Source organism: Phyllopteryx taeniolatus, chromosome 3, assembly GCF_024500385.1.
Source record: "Phyllopteryx taeniolatus isolate TA_2022b chromosome 3, UOR_Ptae_1.2, whole genome shotgun sequence".
NCBI lineage: Eukaryota > Metazoa > Chordata > Actinopteri > Syngnathiformes > Syngnathidae > Phyllopteryx > Phyllopteryx taeniolatus.
In genome coordinates, this window is record NC_084504.1 from 29,883,695 (window position 1) to 29,903,805 (window position 20,111).

Here is a 20,111-nt window from a genome sequence, read left to right on the forward strand (position 1 = left end):
CATCTCGTCTTCGTGCAAACTGCGATCAGAAGGCAGTAAATGGCGCTGATGCTGGCGCCGCGAGAACGGGCAACAGTGGGAACAGTCAAGTGGAGAAGGAGCATATGGCTCCTGCACCGCTGGGCAGGAGGAGCACTCGGTAAGATGAATGCGGCGGCGGCGGCTGGAACAAAGCTGACTGTAACTACGCAAATTAAAACCGTATCAAAGGAGACAAGAGTCAAGAAGGACGTTTTTGGGTTACAAAAATGGAGCTACAGTGGAGGTCGCATGACTGCCAGGTGGTTTAAGCGCCACATTTCCCAGCAGTCGATTCTGTTTATCCATAAATATATTCGATAAAGGCACGGGTGCTAGCCTGCCCCCTTACCGCTTTGAGCGCTATGTTAATGAAACAGTTGCCGTTTCCTGGCATTACATTCATTACCCGATCAAAATAGAGTGGGTAATTAACTGCCCTCCTTTACCAGTGCTAATTGCATTAACGGAGAAGGGCCATTTCAGGAGAACAAAACAGAGAGGCACCAAAGCAAGGACGTCGCCGTGCCAGATAAAGACTTAAAAAAAGAAAAAAAAAAAAAGCAAGGAGCCATACGACATGTTCCGTGCATGGGAGCGCATTTGTCAGAGTTGGGGGAAGATGGAGAGGAGGAGGCCACATTGGAGGGAGACTCATGTGGTTCTCACTTGTGGCCCCCAGACGCCGGCTCCTCAGAGACAAGCAGGCTTATTGGCGAGGAGAAAGGGAGAACGATGGAGGGGGGGGGGGGGGGGGGGGGGGGGGGGGAGTTTGCTGGGTGTTGTTGTTTATCTTGACACGCTCTACTCAGTCTTTAACGCTCGCGTCGCAATTAAGATGCTGCGGCTCATCAGCTGCGTATACAAAATACAGGTGACTGATCAAAAATAAATCCAGCTAAATACATTAGGAAACTATTAAGGGCCAGTTTAATTGGTACTTCTGAGAAACCGATTTCAAATCCATGCAGTAAGAACTAACACGATTAAAAACCAAAAATGCTCAATGATTTGCTTCATTGTTTTATTCGGAGCACAAAATATAATTACACCTTGGGATATACAAATCACATTTGCACCATGTTTGTACCGTTTTAAAGAAAGATGGGTTGAAAACAATATTAAAGTTGCTAATATTTTTGTAATAAATAAACTTAACCAAACTTGAAAAGCAATAAATGTTCTCGACTCTGTGTGTGTTGTTTTTCCTTTTCACATCCTGAGAGTGGCGTTCGTGTCGCAGTTTAGTATCAGCGGCTAAAACAGAATAATACGTTTCCACCCGTGATGTACTGATGCCTTTTATTGTGCTTTCGTTTACTGTACTGCCTAGTGACTCACATGTGCTCTGCAGATACCTGCTGAATGAAGCTGAAAATCGTAATGTGATGCTTTTGAGTCCAATTTGCAATGTAGGATGACATAATTACAGCGCTGCGTTGGTTCAACAAAGCATGTGTTACACATGAAATAAAAACATTTTGCCCTTTACACGAGGACAATAACCTTTTATGGTGTGACTCAATGCATAACATTAATCCTCGTTATGCAAAGAGCTTGCAAACTGGGGATGTGTGATTCCAATTCTTGCTATGAAATCCACACGCAATCAAAAATGTCTCATCGGATGGCATTGTTGTTGAACAAAGTTAATCAACAGTTGGGAAAAGAATCACTTTTATAAAACATGTTTATATTATTCCCTAAACTAGCTATAATAAGTTAAATTGCTTGTACTTAAATAAATCAATATATGAATTCCTTTAGTAATAAACCTTGAGGAGAGAGAGAGAAAAAAAAAAAAAAACATTCTCACTTGTAAAATCTTAGCGATCAGAACAAAAAAATAAAGGGTCTATTTTTCCGGAATGTAAATTGTCTTCAAAATGTCTACTACAAAAAACGTGTCGCTAAACTCACAGACAGTGTACACACATGCTGTTTAAAGTGTCCATAAAGACGAATAGCACCCTGCTTATAAGAGCTGTCCATCATTTGAGAATGTTCAGTGCTCGTGTATACATCTCTGGCAAAGGTTTGGGCAGGTGTTGGAAGAATCAAGAATATGGCATGTGATCGTACACCAGAACTAAACACTGAGCTTTTGAAGCTTGTGGTTGGAATCGGTTTGCCTCGTGTCACAGTGTGCTATGGTCCAGTGCGGTTAGCAAAGAAACATTGCCTGCCTGTGGTAGGGTTTGAAGTAATCTCCTCTACCTGTGGAATAGATGTTTTGTCTTTGGATAGTTTCTAAAGTTTGCCCGTTCATCTGCCTGGGTAAAAGAGGACTAAGAAATGGCAGGATGGGCTCAGGTAGCCAAGTTATTCGTGGTTGCTATTGATCAATTTTCCATTCTCCCTGCCCTCTTAGTGCCAAAAGAGGGGCTAAGTGAAGCAGTGGTCTGGGGTAGATTTGCTACATCGGGTGGACAACCAGGCCGGTCATCGCTGGAGAGAAAAAAATATGCAAAATCTATGATTCTAATTTTGCATTCACGTACTGCACATCCAGCAACTTTCTTTATCTCGTTCAGTCAAAGCTCGTCGTGGTTAGAGGAAGTGGTTAGACTGCATTCGTAAGTTCAGAGAGCGGGGTCAGATAGTGAGTCGGATGGCTACCTCTGAAGCTGTTCCCCCCTGAGGCCGGGCAGGCAGGGGAAGGGGAGCCCTGGGGCCTGAGCACGGGAGCAAAAGCACTCTTCTGTTTAGCGGCGGACGGGAACGAGGAGAAAGGCAACAGAGACGACGATGAGCTGGAGCTTCCCGGTATGGTCGGGCTGGAGGGCATAACTGTGGAAGAGAGCCTGACGTCAGTCCCGAGCCTCGACATCGCAACAACGCGTCGGGCGATCGCAACCGTCTTACTGTAGGACGATCCTGTTGGGGAAGCGCTGCTGAAGCCAGGTGAGCCGGGAACCCCGAGAGTGGTCATAGGAACGGTTCCATAGCCTCCGGTCATACCGCCGCCGCCGCCGTAGCTTGACTGCTGAGGCGTGGAAGCCGAGGGGTAACCTCTTGGCGATAAGCTGCTTGAGTTGCGAATATAACCTGGAGGAAAATATTCAAAGGCCGAGTTGTAGATAAAACGATAAAATGTAGCGTGTTCAAATGACAAGCCGCTGCGCTCACCTTGGCTGCTCTGTCCTGGCTCCCCGATGCTGACACCTAATTGGGAAGGGTAGGAACCCAAACCCATGACGCTGCCGTGCGCTGGTGAGCTGGGCAGTGCTTGCAGCTGACTATGAGGACGCGGAACACTGTAGAGGGCTTCCGCGATGTCGGCTGCTCGTTTGAGCAACATGTCCTACGGGAGAGACGCCAAAAACGAGTACAGTCATTTCTCCGCTTTTTGGACGACGAAGAAAGCAAGTTATGGGACTCCTCTGAAACATAATTAGCGGGTATCAAATGATCTGAAATGCAAGAAATGTGTGAGAGACATTTGTAAGTGTGGTTAACGTTTGCATTTTGGCCACAGTGTCTAAACATCAAGTAATTAGCCCAAATACGTTTTTTGCTTCTGACCTGATTACTGTGTGGATTCCCATACAGAGCCTCCACGAGATCTGCTGCTCTCTTCAGCAAAATTTCCTGCAAATAGTTGGTCGTTATAATACATCGGATGTCGTCCGAGAATAAAGAAAGATACAGTTCAAAGGGCGGATCAACATCGAAACCACCCCGGTTCCGCCGCCTCTGCATTTGAACGTGTGGGTCTCTCACCTTAGCCATTTTTTCCGGGTCACCGGGATGCCGTGGAATGACTTTCTGAAGCCGCTGGAAACCGTAGTCTATCGTCGGCTCATTCAGGGCTAACATAGACAAGCATATGGTACCCCAAACATTTGTCACAAGTTCCAACTGTGAGCAACAACACTCGCACAGCCTCTAATTGGCAAACGCCACAATCTGTTGCATGATCACCTGTGTAGATGAATCGTCCGGGGGCTCCCTTGCAGAATTGCTTCGATTTATAAGACAATGTGACCTCCACCACCCCTGGAATGTGGCGAGGTGGAGTCTGGACACGGATAGCGTGCGGCGTAATTAGCTGCGGGGAAATCACAAATTCATGTCGGACAAAAGTGGAACAGAATACATGTCGAACGTGTGTATATGTGAAATGTCAGCCGCAGTAACCAGATGAGAAATGTTCCTTCCTACCTCACTCCAAACTAACATGCTTCCGAACACCACCTGCAGTCCGTCGAAAAAGTTCTCCCCGATGACGATGACCATGGCCCCGCCTGTCGTCCAGCCCTCGCTGGGACTGATGGCTTTGATACAAGGGGTGGCTGAAAAGAACGGCAACACAGCAATTCGGAATTACTGGGAGCGTTTTGCGCTTTGCGATGTGATGCGTGGGAATTTGGAGTCCAACATGGGGACACAATTGGAACTATTTTACCCATACGTCAACTAATAGACGCTATATAGAGGTACAAGTATGTTGCTGTAGAGTTTTGGACAGTACATTAAAACAGTTTTGTTCATTTTTCAAATATATGGAAATGTTTTTTTTACCAAATGATTTGATCATTTTCATATTTCTAATAATGACATAGAAGTATGGTGCTCATTTGATTGCATTTAATAATAATCTTTCATTATTATCTATGCATCTTTTTTTTCTGACTGACCAGTAGAACTCACATGTATTTCCTGCCACATAAAGCATGTGGCATCCATTTCAACTCATATTTACGCTCGCATATATGAAACTTTGTCTTATAATGGGCTACAACTAAACTGTGGCATATGCAAACGCTGCATCCAACTAAAAGCTCACTTTATTTTATATATATATATATATATATATATATTTGATTAGATTATGATGTATATTTTTATTATATTTATTGTATTGCATTTCTTATATATTGATATCTATTATAGAATTATTATATTCATATATATTACTTAAGTTATACATTTGTGATTATTATCAATATGTATTATTTTATATTACATGCTCTATTAAAGCATTATAACAGCATAATTGCCCTATGAATAATCTTATATCCCGAACTAATCTTTTCCTACATAGTGTAATTATGAATGACCGTTGAATAGCTGAAGTTGAGTACGCCGCTATATGAATATGCTGTATGTTTCCGGACATGAATGCAGAAGTAGATGTTAACGTCACGCAGTATTTTCTCACCATACTCCATGGTGTTGTCCGCGGAGTCGCCTGGCTCCAGCCTGCGAGCCCGCCGACCGTGTTTGGAGTTGTTGTGGACGAACATGTTGTCAGACACGGCGAGGACGTGGCCGTCCACGCTCACAGTGCTGGACAGGACCACCTGACACGGACAAAATGACGCGTGAGCGGCTGCGCATGACTTGGACAGCGCGCTGGGAATTACAATCTCTGGTTTCAAGCAGCAACCGCCTCCGGTGAAGCAATTTGTTTCGGCGCAGAGGTGATGCTATGATTTCTCAGTCTGCAATGTGACATGAGTGGGAACTTCATAATATATCTGCGTTCACGCAGCCCTCCACACTACTCTTTTGGGTCTCCATCTGGCCTCTCCTAACTTTGTGATTCATATAGCATGCAGCCGGCTCGTCATCGCTGCGCGATCCTTCAATGACACCAAACATATGGAGCAAATCTCCTACTTTTGCTGGCTGTTAAATCAGGGCATGATATATGGTGTCCTTAATTTTCTCTGGACACACCATGTGTGGGTTCTATCACGCATCTGCTATGCAAGGATGACACGGCCGTAAAAAAAATGAGAGAACACTTGTGGTGTGTCTATTTGATATTATTTTGAAAGTGATAATCAGTTTCAATCATCAGCGGTTACTTAAAAAAAAACAAAAAAAAAACTAATAAGGGATGTTGGATTTAGGTCAAATATATATTTTTTGTATCTAGTATTAATTATTCTTTTAGAAAATCACACGGGTTAATAATTTTGCACATAAAAAAAACCAAAAAAAAACAATGGAGGAGAAAAAGAGAAAAAACATGCTTTAAGTTATATCAAGGGAGGGTCGCTCTAAGAAAAATAACTGTAAATTATCGATCAAGCAGCTGACTCGTGTCCAGCACTGAGCACCTTTTAACCCAGAGATGAGAGTCTTTGTGGGCTCATAACTTCTCAGCATGTGTCACATCCCAGGAGTTAAAGCAAACACGGAGGAACGTGCAAGGCGGAAAAGGGGACAGGGTTAGCCGGGAGAAACCGAATGCCAGACAGGGGCCGCTGGTGCTGAAAGATGGCAATGGAAGTGAGGCAGGAGTGTCCCCGGTGACCACTTCCTGGGTCACGGAGTGTGACCTCTTCCATCTGGAGCCAATCACTCAATTCTTGACAACTTCCTGAAACACCTCAAACTATTTCCTGCATCACAGCAGCCTCTCTTAAACATATAAAAACATACTTTTGTCTTTTTGTCTCACTCCTTAGTGATTTCATTTCACCTGCATTCCCTCTTGATAATCTTGTGCAAACACTTGATTGTGGTTCATCATGTTTTGACAAACATCTTTGAGATTGAGCCGAAAAAAAATAAGAAAAAAATAAGTCATGAAAGTTGTGCACATTAAATGTTATGTTTTGCACGGCGATGGATTCTGCATCTCATCATAACGCCTCATCCTGCAAGCATACATTTGTTTTTTTCACCTGAAATCTCCTCATGTCCCTGGGGTTTCCTGCTGTCTTCAGACAGTTCTGGTTGCATTTCAAGAAAAACTTCAAGAAAAACCTGCAGAGGTAAATAAGAGGACACGTGTTTGCAGAACTACAGCAAGTAAGGAATAACATGAAAAAGATCATGTGTAGGATTACTTTGCTCACAAACAACACAAACTGTCAAAGGAGACATTCATTATTTTCAGAGGCAGTCATGGTGGGTGCAGGTTTACGTAGGTGTTGATGCAAATCTATCTGATTATAGCTCTGACATCAATCCCAGCAGTTAAGTTTATAGTCTGTTAAGTCAATGCTATTAAAGTGATGAGAATGAGAAGTGGAGTCCGGCGAAAAGCTTTGTTGTTGTTCAAAGTAAACTACAGAGAGCGATGTATGCCTGCAGACCCGAGGGAGCGCCGTGTCCCACAATGCCATATCTGAACCGCCGCATGGGAATGAACAGGGAGGGATATGAAGTACAGAGAAAGAGGAAGGCGGTGATGGAGACCGAGGCGCTGGCATGGACATCGTAAATTTCCTTGGCAAGTACGCGTGTTTCATTATGTATGTGAGTTTATTTTGAGTGGGAAAGGCTGCATAGAGAGGGCTGCTGATAGCCTCTGCTCCACCAAAGAAAACCAGAAAGAAAAAGACGGAATAAATAGGGGAGAGGAAGACTAGGCAGAGACTCCAAATCCCAGGTGTACGCAGTTCGGCAACATAGCCCGCTACCATGGCAACGCAGCTCTGCCGCAATCCCAAAGTCCCCACGCTGAGAGGCGAAGACAGCGATGCGAAAGAGAAGCTAACAACACATCCTGAAACCACTCTAACGCAAGAAAAAGAGATGCTTTGCAAGGTGAGATGCCGAGGAATTAGGTGGGGGGGGGGGATGCTGGGTAAAAAAAAAAACACATTAGTCTCACAGTGAATTAGTCACATGATGTGAACCAACGCAAAACAAAAGGATTTGAAACAACAGTTGGCAAATAAAACATCCTTCGGAAGTCCATTCCTTCCACGGAACAAGTTGCCTATGAAAAACACAACCCTTAATGCGCCAATAAAAGTGTTTCCCCCACCCACGCACACTCTGCTAAATAAGTTCAAATATTATCGCTTATCTTCAGGGAGCGCGGAGGGAAACTTCACTTTAGCCCCTGAGCTCAACACACCCATCACATTCTAATCTCGCCTTCATTTTGTCATCTTTCACAAATATTTCTTCTATCACTCTTTCCAACTTCCTCCCTTGTGAGAGCAACATGGCTCGCATAGCTCCAGTTCCAATTGTGTTTCCAATATATCATTTGTATATTCATTAGAGGACAATCAATATTGTTGTTGGCAGACAGTGATAATAATTTATGCCTAAAAGGTCAGGCATCCAATTGGAGAACAATATACTGTGAATCTGACTTTGGTTTGGGCGTAGTTCACATCTGTTAAGTCTGCAGCTTGATCTTGTGCATGAGTGATCCTGTCAGCCCGGTTGATAGCGACCTACGGGAAATTGTCATGTCAATTGTACGAAGGAGTAAGGAAAAAAAAAAAAAAAAAAGTTGTAACGTTCGCTCAAGTAGTGCCTGTCACTCATGTCGTCAACTCAGCCAGTCCGGTCACTAAAGGAAATATCACCCACAACCTCCGGCTTGGCACACTTTATGAGGGCCCTTGACCTTGTTTGTTGACTTCTTCTTATCATTCATCGATTGTATGACACCAGATGCCTCACACAACAAACACATCCACATGCGTGCATGCACACTCTAATTCATTTACAACCCCCCCCCCCCCCCCCCCCCCCCCAAAAAAAAAACCATTGAGTCAACTTTTCACCCCCCTCCGTTCGGACGCACACAGCTGCAAATGCTGAAATTAAAGCGAGACATTGACGCATATATTAGCATGTATTAGCTGCTTTCCCCTGCCCACTTAACATGCAAATCTCCCAGCCCCGTCGCCTCGCACCTTCTGCCACACATTCATTTGCTGAATTATAATTAGACTAATCTTGCATAATTAATAAGAAGTCGAGGACCCTCTGTTTTTTTTGTTTTTTTTATCCCTTCCTCTATTGTGGTTGCAAAAGTTTAATACTGCTGTTGTTTGTTTTTGTTTTGGTAATGTAATACACCCACGCACCTCCCCATCCTTAAAGAGGAGATGAAGAGGAGAACATACAAAGAAGTGGAAGTGATCTTCATGCCACGGGGTTTATCAGAGAAGGGTAATTTTCAAAAAAGAAGTGTGTTTATGTTTATTGTGTGTTTTAGCCCGTTAAATATTCCAGTACATATAGCAGACTACAATCGGAGTCGCTGTGAAGAGGAGAGACTGTAAGGCTTATATAGTCGTACGTGACGCAGAAATGGTTGAAAGAAAAGTGAAAGTCGATGGGGAAATTGACGGGCAATTAATGAAATCCAGAAATAAACCAAGTTTCTACTTTCTTCATCATTTCTTCTGCACAGACAGACTTAAACGAGTGGACACAAACAAAGCAAAGACAGAAGTCTTAAACTGAGGGCTCACGTTGCACACTGGAACCACAGGGAGTCTGTTTTTTTTCTTTTCTGTCTTCACTTCTACATCTCTGTTAACCCCTTTTGTCTGCATCTGTTTCAGCTCCCAAGACTAAACATGGGCCTCGCAGCATGCAGTCACTCTCCAAATGGTGACAACTTGCTCAACTTCAACTACAACAATCACCCTCTGGAAGCAAACATGTAAATTTGGAATGCTTCTTTCCTCTGGGACTCTCCGTTTTACATTTCTGTCCATTGGGGAATCGAATGGAAACCCACTATGCTTTACATGTGGGCTTAATAACAGAGGGTACACCTGAGCAGCACAAGACCCCCGACAAAAACTTTCATAGGCACTAATGATTGTTGACAAAAACTGCCTTTTCACATGGACATAAAAGACATCAATCACCCTCTTAGTTCGTTGTAAATGAACGTTTACCAGTTGCAGCAACTGTTGAGGCATGTGACGCAAAAGCGTGATAGAAGCTTTACTTTATTCGAATCCTTACGGAGGTCTGGGCTCCTTGGCTTGAGATCCCCACTTATGTTAACATAGCCCAAAGGGAAAAAAAGAAAACGGCACTGTGTAGCACGCAGACCTCCAGCAAGGCTTCACTGTTAGCACAAGTGGGAACAAAACCATATTTGTGTTTGTTAGCTGGCCACTTCCTGCTTCGTGGAGGAAAATATGACGACATCTTATGCCATTTTTTCGTAATTCTATGGGGGGCAACATTTGTTGAGATATTTTTTTTTTTTTTCTAACTGGGGGGACGACGACTTCATTCAAGTTTATCGGTCTGTTTTGTTTTTTGTTTTTTCCCCAGCAAGTACACTTCTTGTTTCTTGGAGGATAAATTCAGTTAATTGAGCATAAAAGAGTAAAAATACAAATTTAAAAAAAATCTAGTGTGAATAAAGGTGGTGCGCAAAATTTTTGTCTGCCCGTTTATTAGTAAGTATATTTTATTTATATCGAATATTTCTAAGGACTCACACAGTGAGTCAAAATCATAACCACCTAAAATAAATATTTGAATTGGGTACTATTTTACAGATCTAGATTTTAGATTAAGTGGAATAGTCATTTTTACTTCCAGTTGAAAGTTAACTGCACGCTCCACACGAAAATAAAATGACGAACACAAAAGCAGACGTCATTTCTGGATCGCTGCAGGTGGATCATTGAACTTTGACTTTAATCGCATAAATACCAGGAGGACTTAAATAGACTTTTTTTTTTTTTTTTTTTTTTTTTAAATGTAAGCTTTAACCATGCGTCTTTTTTGGCGTTCAAAAGGTTTTGTTTCATGCAGGAATAAAAATGTTGTGTTCTCCGTAGCAATTTATCAATTTCATAAATGCAACACACTCTCTTTTCTTATACTGACAGGTTAAAAAAACCAAACGATATATGCAGTGTTATCCTCACTTCGGAAGTCAAAAAGGTTTCGTGGCTCCCGTTTTTTTGTTGTTGTTTTTTTTTTCTGTCTGCCTTTTGCACAGTCAGCTGGGATAGGCTCGAGCTGCTCGCTGAGAGGCCTCAAGAAGATGGATGGATGGATGGATGGATGGATGAGGGTTGGATGGATAGAGGGAGGGAGGAAACTTACCATTTGTATTCTGGGAAATGGTTCCTTCATGAAAAATAAATATTAGGCAAAGATGTGGAGTCAAGAACAATGAGATTTACAACAAAAATGAAGTCTCTTTTTTCATTCTGGCTTAAAACAGAACAGTACTTCCTGAAGCTCCCAGCAACACCCCGTGACTAGAAGGAAGAGAAAGAAATTAAATAGCAGAAAAATAGACTGAGGAAGAGCGATGGCGATTTATTGAATGTCCTGTATCCAAGCCCATCACTCATTCAATATCCCCCCCACCCCCCCCACCCCCGACACACACACACACACATACACCACCCAGAAAAAAACAAAACATTGTCCTGACATGGTGGGGGGAAGATTAGGAAAGCAGATGTGAAGCATTAAAACATACTGACATGCTGAGGGCCTTCCTCTGCCACACTCACACACTGGGAGCACTAAGTCATACAGCAGGCCCGCAAATGTGCACGTATGCGTCACGCATGTGTCACACACCGGCACAGGCCGCATAAGCGTGTGTGTTGCGAGTCCACACACCATTAATGACGGCCTGTGTCAATCAAACAAGAGCAGAAACACAAAACAAACAACAAAAAGCCAAGATCATGGTTCCAACTTATTTTGGGCCTAATGGCTTTGGGCTCAAATTCGGATAAAGCCATGTTGACCTAGGATAGGCTCGATGCAAAGACAAGTCTACAGATGGTTCGTCATGCATCGGCGTATGTATATGCATCCAATTAGTACATGTGCCCAGGCCGAAGAACGGCCAAGGGGGAGGGTTGGAGATGTTTGGTTTTCCTCTGTGGGGAGAGCTATGTTTGGGGGGGGGGGGGGGGGGGGGATCGGTAATAAATACTCCTGGACTTGGGTCCCCTGGCAGACTGGAAGCTAGACTGGTCACCAGGGTTAACACCCGGGGCACATGACCTTTGACACTGCTAATGGGGCACAGAAAACCCTCAATGAACTGATACACCCTCTGTCGCATACCACCACAGGACCTTTCACACCGGCCTTCCAGTCCCCCCCCCCCTCTTAAAACATACAGCCGTATCACTGGCATCAGCTTCTCGCAGCCAAACAGACTCCGTTTTTTTTTTCTCTTTGCTCATTTCAGTTGAAATCAAATGTGTGTTTTATTGACTTGGACAAGACTTTGAACGCTTGAAATTGCCAATTGGGCCTATGTAGCCCTAAGACATTGGGCTATTGAGGTGGGTTGCCCTGGATAATTACCGAGGTGCTTGTACACCCTAATTCACACCTATGGCAAATTTGGAGTCTCCATTTTGCCAAATCGCAAGTTTTGATGCGGGCGGGCACAGGCAGAACATGCAAAAAAGCACAACAGAAAGAATTCGGAACTCAGGACTGCACTGCATGCCCATGCATGACAGTGGCATCAGTAGCAAGACTTTAGGAGAGACAAACGTGTATTTTGTGATAAATATGAAATGGAAATTCTTTTTCTTTTTTTTCTTTTTTGCTTTAACCCTGCTGTTTGAAATTTTAGGGAAAAACATTCTTAAACAGAAAAACGTTCGTCCCTGACATTTTTGAGGTTTAATTTTTCGCATTTTTTTTTTATCTTGTTATTAAAATGATAACATTTATGCATCTTGTCTTGTATTACCTTAACATTCCACTGATTTGTGTTAATTGGACGGCATCTCTTGGTCTGTTCTCCCTCCACCTGGACAATAATGCCAGATAAAACATTTGCTTTTGGAATTTTGGCGGTTTTGTTTGAAAAATCAAAGGTCAGAGAGCTAAACGACTCCGGCTTGACTCTGTCCCACCAAATTCACCCCACGAAATGCGCGACCCACCTCTAAACTTGAGAACTGTGACAAAAGCAAACATTTAAAAGCACTAGTCCTGATTTATAGAGCTTAGTGGTGTTGTAAAACTTTCATGTGTAGCAGAGAGGAAAAGAAGGCTGCAGGAGGTAATGTGGGGAGCAAGAGTAAACAAGAGGGACTCAGGTGTTACATCAAGTTACTTCTTTGTCTTACTTGCTGGAAATGTGCTTTTAATAAGACTTGAATTCAATTTGAAGTCTCCCAAGCTTAACCAAAAGAGTGCCACCACATGGGACAGCGGTCAGCCTGCCAAACACGATGGATATGAAAAGATATTCCGGAGTCTGGAGAACATGAATTCACAACCAGGACAGGGAATTGAAGTCCCATCCGTGGCCTGACCTCTCCCAGAATGTTTGGTTCCTCCTGAGGGACAACGATTCAAAATATACTCTCATAGCTGTCAAATGGTGACATGGAAACTCCTTCACAGCGGAACAGATTTCAACATGCCAGAAGGTCATGTCCAATACGCGAACGCTAATCGAGCTTTTTCATTATCAATCAGCCACTAATCAGTTTTACCGCTACCACGTGTAAATCAAAGCTTGACCCGGACATTTCTCCGAGAGGAAGCGTGGATCAGGGATGGAAGTGAGGGAAGAGAGGAAAGAGAAGAGGAGAAGCGACAGAAGAAGAGATGTCTTCTTAATTAGCCAGTAATGATAAGATCTGACAAACAACATCTGTTTCGTGAAAGCCAGAGGAGGGGGCGGGGGGGGGGGGGGGGGGGGGAGAACCTGTGAAGTCTCTACAACAGGGACCTGCTTGTAAGAAAGTAAAGGGGGAGACGTGAGGGATGGAATGCCGCCTAGCGTGACACAATAGTGGAGCGGAGGAAGACAGACAGACAGGGGAGAGAAATCTGACAGGGTTGAAGGCATCTAAAAAGCCAGGATGAGTTTGACAGACAGAGGAGAGGAAAACAGATGAAAATGAGAGGAAAAACGGGGCGGCAGATAGACACAGTGCGAGGAGGTGTGCTGGGTAACGGTCCTGCGGGGAGGGAGTGGAGGAACGTGTGAAGAGACGGGAATGCAATCGCTCACAGGTCCAGGGTGCTGTAATTTACCGTCTGTGGCTAACACGCAGCAAATGTGCGCAGTCCAGGACGGCGAGGGGAAAAGAGGAGCCGAGCGTCGGCGGGGCTCGGTGGGTGTCGCTGGCGGGGGGGCACGCCAACTTTTGGGGCTCACAGCATGCCTGCTGGGAGGCTGTCAGCAGTCACACGGCCCCCCCTGCCCTCAGCACTGACAGATTCATCAGCGCCGCTACCAACACATGTGCACAACCAAAAGTTTATTGTGACATTGAAAGAGTTCAATCCCGACTTCTATTTTGCTCCTCCTCTCCGCGGAGGACTACGCAACATCTGCTGCGTGAATGATGAAGACCATTAGAGCACAAGAAAAATCCGTTTGGGCTTCTTTGCTGCAATGTCGTCTGTCCCGCAAAATGACAGCGTGATATCATCTGCAACAAAACAGAAACTACGCCAAAGTCACATTTGACTTTATTACCTGGGACACGCACTTTAGTACACACACACAAAAAAAGAAAAACAATTTGATTGCAAGTAATATTTTCTGCTTTCTCACAACGACAACCTAACTGACGTAATACAACTGTAAAATCAATTGATGAGAAAATGTGAATTCAAGTCATTAGGCCTTCTTAATTTTATTTTTTTTATTAAACACAAACGAGGTGTTAAAATAAGTTTTATTTTAACAAACAATACAATTGGGTGGAGCCAGTTGAAAAATGCTCTTTTTAGTGTTTTTTGGGTTATGTTTTGTTTCGAACGCATAAAGAACAGCAACCTCTTCTGTCATTATTTATTTTAACCTTTATTCCCAGGGGGGGGGGGGGGGGGGGCGACTAATTGAGAATAAAAATCTCTTCAAAGAGTGTGTTGGTCACGACAGGCAGCAATCACATGAAACAGGTTTGACAGGACAAGTTAAAACAGGCAAAATCTCATCATAATTCTTCTGGCATAAGCCAACAGGAACCCCAAGGATACAACTGTTTGAGGTTTATTAAAGTGTAAATATTAGCATTCCTGAATGTTTTCTTTATATAAAAAAAATAAATAAAAAAAATCCAACTCCTGAGAGATTTGGTCCATCCAGATTGCAGCTAAACGGACGAACAAACAAACTTGGGAGGCTTGCCGGGTCTGCGCAGCACCAGGGGGCATTGTTAAGTCATTAGTGAAATTTAAGACCTTTGCACAGGAGGATGACCAGGCTCCATCAGGCACACACACACACACATTTGCGCGCGCACACACACAACAACACTAGTATCCAACGAAAGAAAACAGCCCTTGTTCCTAAATACCAGTATGACTGGCAAAACTCACACAAGAGTCTGATTACACGTATGACCCCAAAAAATGGTAATGCTGATCATTTTGCCTGACAGCCAAACCGCACAGAAGGAAAAGTCACATCCACCCGTAAAACAACACGGCTCGCAATCTGAAGTGCCCTCTAAATCATGCTAATCTGCCCACTTGTGATCCTCTCAGCACCCCGAGTTAATCTCCGCACTGCTCAGGCAGAGGTGAACCCTATTAGGAGTCAGATAAATGGGAGCGATTGGCCCCACGACGCGGGCAATGCCACGCAATTTGTGGGCTATTTACACAACATCAGTGACGGGCAGTACCAAAATACACGTACTCTGTTATTGTACTTAAGTACAGTTTACAAGCATCTTTACTATTCATTTTTCTAACAACTTTTTACTTCCTACATATGAAAAAACAACAACAAAATCTGTACTTTCTACTCCTTACTTTTAGTTGGTTACTTACTTTTTTTGCAACTCTGCAGATGGAAAAATGGAACAAAAAAGGTGCAAAAAAGAAAAAAAACAATGAAGGCAACCACAGATTAAGAGAAGCAAGATATTCCCCAGCCATGGCTTTATTGAAGAGAATTGTTTGATATTGTTGGCTACAAGAATGATTTGGTGGCGAATGTGTTTTGTCTTGTGCCAACTGAAAAACAGACAACTTCTGGCATTCAAAAATTCTCCATATAATCAGGCAAAACTCATATTAGAAGGTGTATTTTTTTAATTTGAATTATCTCAAATGTGAAAAAGTAAAAAAAAAAAAGAACAAATATGCATATTTGAAAAGGAGTAGGAAGAAGTCAAACTCATTTCCCTCCGACTCCTTTCAGTTCAGCAAAGCTATGGGAACACATTGTTTTGATTGTCGGGCATAAAAGGCGAGCCAACGCTTGCTAGTTTAAAAAAAGAACTTTTTGTTGTTTGTTTTCAACAGCACCATGTAAGTTAATAAAAGAGGGAAATCATTTCTTTTTTTTTTACCCCATTGTGTCAAGTGATAAACACACAGTATATAATTGACAAAAAAACTTTTACATTTTACTTTTGTTGCTGAGCACTTTACTTTTCACTCTGTTATCTTTTACTTTTAAGTACGGGAGTTGAATCAGGACTTCTACTTTTACCAGAGCCTTTTTTTTTAAATTTTTTTCCAAGAACAACTGTTATTTTTTCATTGTAAACGGTGAAACATAAAGGAGGCCAGGCACATACATGCATGTTAAGCATCCGGTCTGCACATGTGCTAGCGTGGAACTGCAATAACCACAGAATTGTGTTTGTTAACGTGGTTCCCATCATAATAGGTACAGTACATTTCCTGGCCCGCTACCGCCGTGAGCAGAGTCACATTATTTACTGTACTTCGGTCATGCTTAACATTCACATCAAGAAAGTATGAAATCTATGACATGACCGAGCGACATTGCCTACTACTGGCCTGTGACGCAATTGACGTTGTTACCAGCTGTTTTTACTTCCATTATAATATTTTTTATTTTTCTCGACATTTTCTTCTCCTTCTATTTACATTTTGTACCCGTACACATGATGCATTTTATTTGTTATTTGTATGCATTTAGTTAATCAGTCATTCTTCTATGGCTCATTCCTCTCCTATAATCTTGTTTCCCCTTTGACCTATTCCACTTTTCAATTGCGCGTTTACATACTCCTGCGCTCAGCCACTGTAACAAACCAAGAATGCGATTTCGATGTTCTGCCTCCGAGCTTCAGACGAGAAGTATCGCGGGGGATCATTTCGACAATGTTGTCATTTGAATGTGAAACTTTCATGTAATTGCATTTCCTATTTCTTGTCCATCCATCCTTCCATCAATTCAAAGTGCCGCTTCTGTTCGTCCACATTTCCCAATTGGTAATCCATTCCCTTTATGACCACAAAGTGTCTCCGTTTGTGGACAAAGAAAACAAAGCAAAGGTACTTGGCACATGATGTCGGCGTTCAAACCGCTGCAGTCATCATGTGACAAAACACAAACTCAACCGAAAAGCTTCACTAATCGCAGAATGTCTGTCATCCAACCTCCCCTGCGCTCATGCTTGAGCCTGACATAAAGGTCCGTAAACTTTTAGCAGTTTGACTGAGCGAGGCTCTCAGGCAGTACCTGTCAGAAAATGTGATTTTGTGGACTACGCGTGGTCTCTCCCTGTCTGCCTTTGTCTCCCTCTTCCCTTTGCGTCGCCCCAAGGGAGGAGGCATCCCATGGTCCTGTGCCAGCTGCTCAGTGGTCCAGCCTGTGTGAGTGAGGTGGTGTGCACTGGAGCCTCAGGGCCCTGTCGCCAGGCTGCATCCGCCCCCCCCTACCCCACCCACCATCCCCGCACGCCAGCCCTCGTCTGATGGACTCACTGACAGGGCTTGTGGAGAGAGTGTCCAGGGTTCGACCGCCAGGGAGAGACCGTGACAGTGGACCGGAGGGACCAGTGGACCTGACTTTATATGTGCATAGAAATATCGGCGTTATTGTGTTCTACTACCAACACTGTAAGACAAGAGAATAGAATTAGAAAGATATGACTACAAACTTTTACTAAGGCATACAAGTTCCATCCAAATGTAAATGGATTCCCCCCGCCCCGCCCCCCTTGACTCATGCCAGTGACTGCGCACCATGTTTGGTTAGAACCAGCGGAGCAGTTTTTATGTAATCCTACCAGCAGACAAACACTAATGATGGTGAAAACAAGACCTCCGTAGTGGAGGTAAAAATACTTTTTCCATGAACTATTTTCAAAATCTCCAGTGAGTAATACAATGAATGGTTAAGATGCCAAATATACAGCAGACGTAAATTCCGAGAATGAAGCCGTTACGGTCGCGTTCTAAAAAGCTGCAAAATGAGGCCTGAGATTGTAAACGTATCACGTTCACCAGATAGGCCTCCAGAAGCGAGAGGCATCGGCTTACAACATGTTTGCCAGCAACAGCAACAACTTGTTCCAATGCAAAACAGCTCAAATTCAGAAAAAAGAAAATACAAATGTGCCGTCCATTCATACTCAAGTCTTTACATTTTTTACTTTACTTCTTTTTCGAGACAAAATACGTAGCGGTACCTCAAAAGGTTAAAGTTCCAAAAGGCCAAAAACAAAATATGCCTCAATGGTGCTACAAAAATGCAATAAAATGTGAAGCCTTGTGTGTCTATGGTGCCTTTGAGTACAGTAACTGCAAAATTTGCTCATCAGACCCAATAAGGAACCCCTGCTCCGGTGTGTCTTATTACTGCGATGGGTTAATTGCAGAGGACAAATTCTTTTATTAAGTATGTAAAACTGTCAATTCATTAAAAAAAAAAAAAAAAAAAAAAAAAAAAAGATTCTTGCGAGAGACATCGGACTGTAAAGTTAAGACAATGACTTACATTAGACACGAACGCCAACCAACAGCTGCAACTTGTTATCGAAAGTGTGTTCTACAGATTGAACTTTAACTTTTAAACTTGAATTTATCAGGACATTTATTGTGTATATATTTAACCATCTATTATCTCATTTGAGCTGGAGTCTACCCCAGCTGACGATGGCTGAGAGGCGGGTAACCAGGTAGTCGCCCACCAATTGCATCTTTAAGTACGAATTGCCATATGCAACTCGTTACGTCCGGTTCATTGGTCACTAAAGTTAAGAAAGTGTTTAAAGAGGGCTCGTTTGTTTTAATGTATTACTTTTACAGTCCATTTGTAGACCGTACTTGTATGGCTGTTCAGAATCTTCGAATGACTGCGGATTGCCTGTGCAGTCGACTCTCATCCAATTCGAAGAAATCCTTAAAGGAAAATTTGTTTTGGATGGTGTTCAACTTCCAAGTGTCTCCATAAGTTGGAAGTTACCTCAGTGATTGCGCTAGGAAGAGCGACAAGATGATGTTAAGGCGACAGGCGGAGAGCCAATCCCTTTCAATGTTGTCTCACACGTTCAGCCTTGGAGTGCTTGTATGATGATGACCTAACAGGGCCGTTTGGTACTTCAGTGTACATCTGGGAAATGAGAGGAATGCGACCTCTGACACGGGACAAAATTGTTGGTGCATTTATTCTTTGGATGAGACTTTCATGTTCTTTCCCAAAGAATTGTTGTGTTTTGCTTTGAGCTCGAAGCAAGCGTTGAGGAAGGCGTGACACACACCCCACCCCGCCACCCCCCCCCACACACACACACACACCCCCTGTCCCCCGCCCTCGCTGCTCCAAGCCTGGGGGTGCGCCGTCGCGGCTGCTGAGAAAACAGCCGAGTTCAGAAGCGACGCTCGTCGTCATCGCGCGCAGTTTGTTTTTAAAATTGGTTTAAGTCAGCCGTGCTCAAGCAGGTGGAGCCACGACCGCTGAAACAGATGGTCTCCGAGACACCGCGAGACATTTACATATAACAATAAGTGATATCTGAATAGTTTTTTGTCAAACCGCCCAGACAGTTTTAATCCATTCAAAGAAATGTTGGCTACAGATTTACTGCTCCAGCCAAAGAGATTTACGTTTATATGACCCTCATACCCATAATTTAGTAAACAATATCAGCATTACTAAACATTCCAGTTGGTCTTTTGTCAAAGAGTTGAATTGTGTGGAAAAGGTGAGCTGGTCTAGTTGAAAACACAGACGGTGGTGCATGTACATAACCAGAACTAGAAGACAACAAATGGATCAATACAACCCCCAAACCGAGATGAAGACTAATGGATTCCACTGGCAGTCCCGAATCTGAAGTCAAGCCGTGACACACGTAATGACTGCTCAACGAGGGAAGCAAAAATCTCAAAAAGTACAAATAGCTATCCGAAAATCACCCGTGACAAATGTCCCCTGTTGTGACTTTGTATTTTTATTTTGAAATTTTGAATTTTTTTTTTTTTTAACTTTTAAAACGTATATTTGAAGATTTGCTGACCTTACACGAGCTCTGGTGAGCTCATTTTGGGTCTGGGGGAGGGCACCACAATATTGACAGCATTGGAAAATTCCTATTGATTATTCTTCTTTTCTCGGAGTGCCGGCTTGTTAAAAAAGACCGCTCTTAGAAACACGATCAATTAGTGAGATAGTGCTTGCCATT

The 20,111-nt window shown here is 43.2% G+C and overlaps 1 protein-coding gene across 4 annotated transcripts in view; it reads right to left on the reverse strand.

Annotated features, from left to right (window-relative positions):
• Positions 1-1,025: 1,025 nt before the first annotated feature.
• The window catches only part of ebf2 (EBF transcription factor 2), a 31,272-nt gene continuing 12,186 nt past the window's right edge, over positions 1,026-20,111 (reverse strand). For 2 of the 4 annotated variants that reach the window (XM_061768459.1, XM_061768458.1), the window contains exons 7-16: positions 6,660-6,741; positions 5,183-5,324; positions 4,183-4,313; positions 3,943-4,069; positions 3,742-3,830; positions 3,544-3,609; positions 3,148-3,322; positions 2,884-3,066; positions 2,638-2,808; positions 1,026-2,466 (exon numbers count right to left, since the gene is read on the reverse strand). In XM_061768459.1, coding sequence (XP_061624443.1) covers positions 2,435-2,466; positions 2,638-2,808; positions 2,884-3,066; positions 3,148-3,322; positions 3,544-3,609; positions 3,742-3,830; positions 3,943-4,069; positions 4,183-4,313; positions 5,183-5,324; positions 6,660-6,741 — 1,198 coding nt within the window. In that variant the 3' untranslated portion in view covers positions 1,026-2,434. Of the gene's footprint in view, positions 2,809-2,883; positions 3,067-3,147; positions 3,323-3,543; positions 3,610-3,741; positions 3,831-3,942; positions 4,070-4,182; positions 4,314-5,182; positions 5,325-6,659; positions 6,742-20,111 lie in introns of all 4 variants that reach the window. The other 2 variants (XM_061768457.1, XM_061768456.1) reach the window with 1 other exon arrangement.